At 39.9% G+C, this 8,660-nt stretch overlaps 1 protein-coding gene across 1 annotated transcript; it reads left to right on the top strand.

The window, feature by feature from the left end:
- Positions 1 to 1,459: 1,459 nt before the first annotated feature.
- RNF2 (ring finger protein 2) lies at positions 1,460 to 6,947 on the top strand. Its single transcript, XM_074152326.1, has 6 exons — positions 1,460 to 1,546; positions 1,910 to 2,070; positions 3,275 to 3,490; positions 4,315 to 4,587; positions 5,712 to 5,883; positions 6,846 to 6,947. The coding sequence occupies exons 1-6, from the start codon at positions 1,460 to 1,462 to the stop codon at positions 6,945 to 6,947; spliced, it is 1,011 nt and encodes a 336-aa protein (XP_074008427.1).
- Positions 6,948 to 8,660: the final 1,713 nt, after the last annotated feature.

The following is an 8,660-nucleotide window of genomic DNA, read 5'->3' as shown; positions in this document are numbered from 1 at the left end:
CAGATCCACGCAGAGAAACATGTCTCTTATGACAAGTAAATTGTCTTTTTAGGGCACAATATTTATATAGTACTAATTGGAGTTGAGGGTCTGTCATCTCCTAATTATTTCTTTTGATGCCTCTTCAGACCCATATTACTTATTAAACATAATAGTGGATGTGTCTATTTAATGTCAGGCTTTCTCCCCCCCCCGCCTCCCCCTTCTTTCATAAGGTGAGAAAACTCTGATTTCTGTGCCTGGATAAAAGTAGATATAATAATCTTTGCTGCACTTCTTCTCTTACTTTTCCCTCAACAATTAATTAAAGCTCATAAAGTAACCTTGTTCTCCAGAGAGGTTGACCCTTTTCACATAGAACTTGATGAATTGGAAGCTGGATAATAATGTACCTGGTTGATGCCAATAGAATCTGCATTTGGCTGCCGATTTGAAGGGTCTGGAAATACAAACCTAGATTTTAAAAAACCCAAAAAAACCTCATAAAATAAAGGAAGACAGCACTTCTGCTTTTTCTACCTAGTAAAAATGTCTGCAGCTTTAATCTCGCCTCTTTTATATGGCTACATTTGTTTTTTTTTTTTTAAAACATATCACACAGTCTGAGATAAATTTTTCTGCTTCAAGACCAGCATTTTTGGAGAGATGGGAAGGATTGCCTTTTCTCTCTCAGTGTGAAAATATTTTCTGTTCAGAAACATCATTTTATTCTGTCGTTTTGACCTGACTTCCTTTCACATGTCTGCAGTGACCACGTGTGGTAGTTTTGCCACATCTCCGGCAGTAATCCCAAAATTTTGACGGGTGTATCGGTCTGTCGAGTGCAGTTATTTTTAGGCCTGTCCATTTCCAGGAATGCCTGTCTACCGCTATTGATACAAAAAAATGGGCAAAACCCTGATGATGTGTGTATGATGTGTGTTTCCGAAACTGAAAAAGTTCTGACATTATTATTATTATTATTATTATTATTACATGCTTCCAGTGAACATGTTCAGCTAGTTTTCTGTGTGCGTGTATAATTTTGACCTTCCACTTGGGTAGGAAGTAGACCCTACTTGACCCATTTGCATGTTTGTAAGATTAATGTTTTCCACGTCAGGTTGGCATTTGCAGCTTCTGTACCACGCAGCCAAAGTTTTATGGCCTTCAGTTCTGTGTCACCTTTTGTTTAACAACCTTGATTGATGTTTGCCAAGTCGTTCATGGCTGACCGACTCCCTCAATTTCTCTGGAGTGGCACAGAGCACGGGATTATCCGTGTGTAACGCGGCGGAGCCTGGTGCTCAGCCAAACCAGCGTTGCCCCCGTACTTCTGCTGCGTTGGCACGGGGACCGCTGGGCTGGATGGACCCGGGGACGCCTCACTTGCCAGAAAAGCCTGCTCGGGAGAGGGAGCTGCTCCTGTGCCTGACTTGTTTGACACGCCACTTGGTTCTTTTTTTTTTTCTTCCCAGCCATGTCTCAAGCTGTGCAGACAAATGGGACGCAACCTTTAAGCAAAACATGGGAGCTCAGTTTGTACGAATTGCAAAGAACACCTCAGGTAATAAGTGCTGAAGAGCTGTCCTTCATGGCAAGGCTTTTTTTTATACTTTGTTAGAACTTGAAGCTTGATGTTTAAGATTTTCTTTTTCCTTTATGAGAGTTTATTCTAAATTGTAGAATATTTTTTTAAAAAAAATCCTCACTAAACAAAACCTTTCTCGTAATATTAAAAAAAATAAAATAAGTTTAATCTTTATTTATTTTCTTCCTTTCTTTAGCAGCAGGGGGGCAGTGTGCTTGATGTGGTTGTGTGTCTTGATTTGCCTTTTTTCTGTGTTTCTCTTTAAAAGAATAGTAAAACATGCAATCTCTGTGAGGTAGTTAAATTCCATTAAAGAACTTTTACTTTATCTCACGCTAGGAAGCAATCACTGATGGCTTGGAAATAGTGGTGTCACCAAGGAGCCTTCACAGTGAACTGATGTGTCCCATCTGTTTGGATATGTTAAAAAACACCATGACGACAAAAGAATGTTTGCATCGCTTCTGTGCTGACTGTATCATTACAGCCCTCAGGAGTGGGTATGTCAATATTATTACAGGGAAGAGGGATTTCACTTTAGATGAAAATGTGACCAAGGAAATCCTTTAAGTCCTGGGTCTCGGCGTGGAACAGTTACGTGCCTGTGCACTGCAAGTTTCTGAATGTGTAGCACACCTTCCATATTTCATTTTTTTTTTCCATGTGTTCAGCCCCCTGTGGCAGAGCAGACCTGGCCTTTTTCCTTGTATGAAAAATCATCCCATAACTTCGTTTTTTGCAAGGATTTGAAAACCCCTTTTCTCTTCTTTTTATTCCTGTTTTTCTTTTAAACCCAGTAATGGCAAACAAAAATATACTACATTACTTAGAAAAATGAGTCTCATTTCCCCTATTCTTCCTTTTCCTAATAATAAATTGCAAATAGCGTGGCCTTTCAGCAGTAGTCCTGCTTCCAGGATTCACTACTGAAACAACCTGTGCTAAAGTACAAATATTTTTTCTTGTATTCTTCCAACTACAAGTTCTTATTTTCCCAAAAGCATTAGAATTCTGAGGTAGCCAACAGTGATTAAGTCAACGATGTATCTTTTCTGATAATGGCAATTGCCTGTGTTCAGAGGTCACACTTAATTGGCTGTGCCTGTGTAAATTCTGATGAGTAATTAGCAAAAATACATTAGAGAGAAAAAAGAAAACCAGCAGGAGTAAAGATGCCAGTGTTTTGGCTATCGAGGCCTCTTCCTCTTACAGGAAAAAAATCGTGTGAGCTTTAACTAAAAAGTTAAATGAGGGCAAAATGGTAGGAAGGACAAGACTGGTTTAGTTTTCCCAGTAATGCGTGCTTGAACAATAGAATAAGTTCCTTAATCTTTGTTTTGTCCTGTGAGTGCTAGAAAGACTATGCCTTAATATAATTTCCACTAGACAGTTGTTTTTTTTTCCCTCTGGGTGAAAATTGAGCCAGAGGATTAAGGGAAGAACCAGTTTTCATGTGGGACTTTTGAACTCTTCAGTCTAGATACAGTTTGCTTAAACACACTTTAAAAAAAAATAATAATTAAGCAGGGAGATATATGTTTAGGGGTTTTGTTTAAATATCTGTAACTACCTGATCTGTCAAAAGATAGAAGTCCCGTTCCAGATTTACTGTAAATGTTGAGTCTTAATGAGCACTTTGACCAAGAATTGTAGCATTAGAGCTGGAGAGTGAGTATTGTTTTCTTCCTTCTTGTTCATGTCCAGCAACAAAGAGTGTCCCACGTGTCGTAAAAAGCTAGTTTCAAAAAGATCACTGAGACCAGATCCCAATTTTGATGCTCTCATCAGTAAAATTTATCCAAGCCGGGATGAATATGAAGCTCATCAGGAGAGAGTGCTGGCAAGAATCAGCAAGCACAATAACCAGCAAGCTTTAAGTCACAGCATTGAGGAAGGATTAAAGATTCAGGCTATGAACAGGTATGTAATCCACGTAATTTGTCCACGTGTAACCTTGTTTGCCTTAACACTAAAAATACACTGCTCATCCTCGCTCCCTGTATAGCTTGAGATTCCTCTTCTCTCCTCTGAAGTCTGCCAGAATAATTTTAACCTTTTGTCTACCGATAGAAACCTTTCTGTAACTCCCTGCAACTTCTGTGCAGCCTGATGTAGACAGCAGATTTTTTAGCTTTACCAATTTATGGCTATCATGTCTTTGATAATAAGCTGTAATACAATGAATCCTGTACTGACATATTACCATTACATGCAAATAAATGCACATAATACCAGAAATCAGGTTTTAGGTGCAACTTAATTCACAAGGCTAGAATATGTGTTTATACAGGTTTGAAATTCTGGGTGTGCATTTAAACCTAAGAGAGTCAGCTGGGAACGAGGCCCCGAACTTTGTCGTAGTGAAGCATGGTGTGACTTATATTTTCAATCACATGTGGATTCGCATTTAGATGAAAATAATGGTCTTGAAATTGCCTGAAAAATAAAAATAACTGTATGAAGTTTAAAATGATCTTAAAATATGTCTCAAAAGTGTTTGAGGGATAGGAAAAAATCTGTCATCTTGTCTATGAGTATCTCTTTATAAGAAAGAATGAATTTTTTAATATTTTTTCAAAAAAACCAACTTTATCTCTGAAATGTTTAGTGCTTGCGCATGCATGTGTGTAACCTCTGGCATGACAGAGAGTGGGAGCAGGAGGAGTTGTACGAGCAGTGTGCACCTATACGCTGGGTGAATTCTGAATGCTAAGCCGCATTCAGTTCTCCTTATTTCTGATCAGGTTACAGAGGGGCAAGAAACAGCAGATTGAGAATGGCAGTGGAGCAGAAGATAACGGTGACAGTTCACACTGTAGCAATGCCTCAACACACAGCAATCAGGAAGCGGGGCCTAGTAACAAGAGGACCAAAACATCGGACGATTCCGGGCTAGAACTGGACAATAACAACACAACTGTGGCAATAGACCCCGTAATGGATGGTGCTAGTGAAATCGAATTAGTCTTCAGGCCTCACCCAACCCTCATGGAGAATGATGACAGTGCACAGACAAGGTAAATGTCTTCTATTCCTCTCTGTGTTTTTTCTGTTGCTTTTGTTTTCTATCACTCCTTGGGGCTTTTAAAAATCAGTTTACTTTGGTCATACCGCATCCTGTTTACCATATGCACTCTTTCCCTCGTTCCATTGCAAGTCAGGTAGATGGTACTGCTCAACTATTATCAAGAACACAGTAACAATCTGTTTTAAGCCTTTGATCACAAATAAAGATGTTTTTAAGGGTTTCTAGCATTGCAGTTTGCGGTAGGTACTAGGATGATGGTATATCAGCCCCTCTCTACTTGTTATAAGATTCTTTGGGAATAAATAAACCTTGCATAAGTGTCAGCATTTTTTGGAGCAGCTTTGTGTCAGTGGGATTTGTAGGCTGGATGCTTTTCCTGGCATTTTTTTTCATGATCCAGTCCAAGCACAGACTGCAAATTTTGGATCACAGCAATGAGCAGTCTCCTGGAGTTTCCTCAGATCTCTTCCTGGCTTTCTCTGCTGATGAGACATCTCTCTGTAGTGCCTATAAATATATTATAATTTTCAGCCAGTTTTTCTTTTTGGTTTGGAATTGCACAGAAGTTCTGAGGGTTGTTCTGAAAGCCAAAGAGAAGGCTGTGCTTCTGGGAGAGACCTCTGCAGCATTTGTGTCAGCCTTCAATTCTTGTGTGAAGAATTAAAGTCAGAACAGGTAGTGAGTCAATAAGGAAGAGTAACTTTATGAGATGCAGAGGGTGTCAGTATATAGTTCCTGCACCTTACGGCTTTCCGTCCAGGCACTTCAGACTGTATCCATGCTTAGAAGATTGCGGCAGTCGTGAGTAGGTCTCAAAACCTCTTGACAACCTGTTATTAGGTTTTTCATTTTGAGCAGGTGACAGGGCAGTGCTGTCTCCTCTCTAGAGAGAGCAGGAGGGCTTGTGGGGGAAGTGTCAAAAAGATGTAAGGACACTTTGGAACAGTGTAATTTGGTAAGCTGCTTGCATGTAAGCAATTAATATTCTTGTTTGTGAACTATCTTTTACAGGCCTTTTCACACTTGGTGCTTAATATTTGGGGGTGTCCGGGTGTTTTTTTCCCATACCTGCAACTCAGATGTCTCTGATTGTCTTTGTGGCTGCTCTTGCAGGTACATCAAGACCTCGGGCAATGCCACCGTTGATCACTTGTCCAAGTACCTAGCTGTGAGACTGGCATTGGAGGAGCTTCGCAGCAAAGGAGAATCAAACCAGATGAACCTCGACACGGCCAGTGAGAAGCAGTACACCATTTACATTGCTACTGCCAACGGGCAGTTCACTGTAAGTACAACTTACTTGTCTAAGACTAAAACTTGAGCATCAGTACATCTTTGATAAAGATTTGGTTAAAATGCACTCAGCTGGGCTTTTCCTGAGTTGGCTTAGGTATAAAATTCATAGCACCAGGCTGTTTATTTAGAAGCAGATCAGTTCCTTTGAGGCAAAATGTATACAGCAAAAGCTTGCTTAGTAGAAAAGGAGGCATATAAATTACTTGAGAAAAATCCAGTGATGCCAGCAACTCTAGCCGACTTACGTCATTACTTTACTGTTAAAATTGAAGGGGAGAAAATATTACTTCATCTGAGAATCTTGTTTCAAGAGCAGATAGCTCTAGCACCAGGAAGTGTCTGTTGTAAGGTGGCGTTTCTCCCCTTCTGTGTAGGCTTCTAATTCTCTGCTGTGAAAGAGCTGTGAGCACACTTAGGGAAGAATCCCTCCTCTCAGTTGCTGACTTCAGAATGTACAGATACAACAAGGCAATATTGCAATGAGATTGAACCCTGAGCCTGGTCTTACACTTGAGCATTTATCTGAATAAAATAAAGCCTTTTGGTTAAGAGATAGGCAGATGCTTTGAAATAAGGATCTCTTTCAAACAGCTTTCAAATGTCACCGCAGATTGTCTCTTAGACAAAAGCAGGGTGCCTCCTGGTTTAAATACACATCTACTAGTCCCTCTCTTTGCAGAGAGGAAAGAGGAGAAGGGAAGTTCATCTTATTTACAACTATATTCACTTTGCAAAAGTGTTTTGCGGTGTATTTTTAGTGAGATCAGCAGTTCTGAATATCTAGCATTGTTGCTTTTTTGATGCCGAGTGGTTAGCTAATAACTTGTTCCACGTTATCAGAGACTTCTTTAAGTCAGTGCATTCCTCTGACTTAAGTAGTCTGTTTCTACAGCGCTACCCGTGCAAAGCCATCAGACTTTTTTTCATTTCTGTTTGGCTGTTCTCTTCTAGGTATTAAATGGGTCATTTTCCTTGGAACTGGTCAGTGAGAAGTACTGGAAAGTGAACAAACCAATGGAACTGTACTATGCACCAACAAAGGAACATAAATAAGCTGCGCTGGAAAACTCATACGGGACTCGCTCTTTTTATAGCTATGACTTCTTTAATATTAAAAGAAGGCACCACCATTATCTTCATGGACAATACACATGATGCCTTCAGGCTCTCTCAGTATACTTATTAATATGATTAGACAGTATTCTGGGTTGTATTTAATTTAGTCTTTGTTTTGGGTTTTTGGTTTTTCCCTAGGAGACTAAATGACCTCCTCCAGTGCATTCCAGTGTTTGACATGCTTTTTTGTTTCTAATGCATGATAACTGAACGAGTGTTCCGGTTTGGAATGTCTTAATTTTGTCCAGGTAAATCTGGATTTCTAATACATTTGACACAGTTACAGTAGCCTCTGTGAAGTATTGAGCATTGGATGGCTAAGTAAGTCTATTCAAGAGTAACATATGCCAAGGAATGTGTTAAATGTTGTCATTTGCTAATGGTTATCCATATAAAAGATCGGTAGAGAATGGGTTTCTGATAGTATTGTGGCTAGAGGTCATCTGCTTGCCTAGAAAAGATTTACTAGTCATTTTCTTATGAACAAATAGAGCTGCACTGAGAAAACTGACACCTTAAAACCTTGCTGTTTTACTGGGCTTAATACTTCAGTGCAAGGTGATTTGAGAGATGGGTTTGTGAATTTTTAATGAATTTCAGGCAAAACAACCCAAACCCATAACTCTTCCCCATGTAGAACACACACACTGCGGCTTCCTCTCCTGCCCCTGTTGCAGTGTTAACCTGTCCTCACAAGCTTAATTGGAGAAAAGCTGGAAGTTTTACAGCCCTACTCTGTTCCCTACAGTAACAGATTTTTATTGTGAATGTATTAGAATGTTCTCTAAAGAACTGTCCTGAATTTAATTTTTTGTTTTTTTAAAAGCAAATCCCAGAAATTCCAGCACACGGACATAATGCAACATTGAAATGCTTTGCTTTATGGAATCTGTGCCATCCCAGCTGTGGGCTTATCCGGGCTTCCATTTGAGTAAGGAGGACTTCAACCATAAGCTGCTCGAGGATTATTTTTTTTTTTTTTTTTTTTTTTTTTTTTCCCCATAGCTTTAACAAACATGGCTTAGCACTTTGGAAGACAATTTTAGTACTTGACAGAGTTTACCATTTAGTGTCTTAAACTTAGGTTCAAGTTTTAAAACTCACCAGTAGGCTGCTGGGCAAAGTCCAGTAGCTGCTGTTCGTTTGCATGTTCCACTCCCCTTCCCTCGCTCTGGGCCTTGCTGGCGCTGAACGGAGGCTGCTTTACCTCCTGGCAGTCTGTCCGAAGGGAACCGATGGTACCGCGAGATTCCCTTTGCTGCAAGACTTGCTGATGGAGCCTTCACGCCTCTGCATCTGAAGCTAGAAGCAAAAAATGTCGCCGATCGATCGATAGGTGAGAAATAATAATAATACTTTAAACCGTGTGGCTTGTCTTGCCCACAGTTAAGACCCTTTTTGGCACGTGGCGTGTAAGTATTCAGGTGCTCGGGGATTCATTCCCTTGGGAAGGAAGTACCTTTCCATCCTTTCTGTCTTTCAAGCCTAGCACTTGTAAATACGTGTCCATTCCGACTGCTGTTTCAGATCAGCTTTATCCCGATGTGAAAACTGCACAGGCTTCTTTGAGTAACTTAATTATTTTTCTCCTAGTGGAAAGACTTGCTCTTTTCTCTCTTCTTTTTTTTTTTTTCTTTCTTTTTTTTTGTG

The sequence above is a fragment of the Numenius arquata genome, chromosome 8 (genome assembly GCF_964106895.1).
Source record: "Numenius arquata chromosome 8, bNumArq3.hap1.1, whole genome shotgun sequence".
Lineage (NCBI taxonomy): Eukaryota > Metazoa > Chordata > Aves > Charadriiformes > Scolopacidae > Numenius > Numenius arquata.
This window is presented reverse-complemented; position numbering and strand designations above follow the sequence as displayed.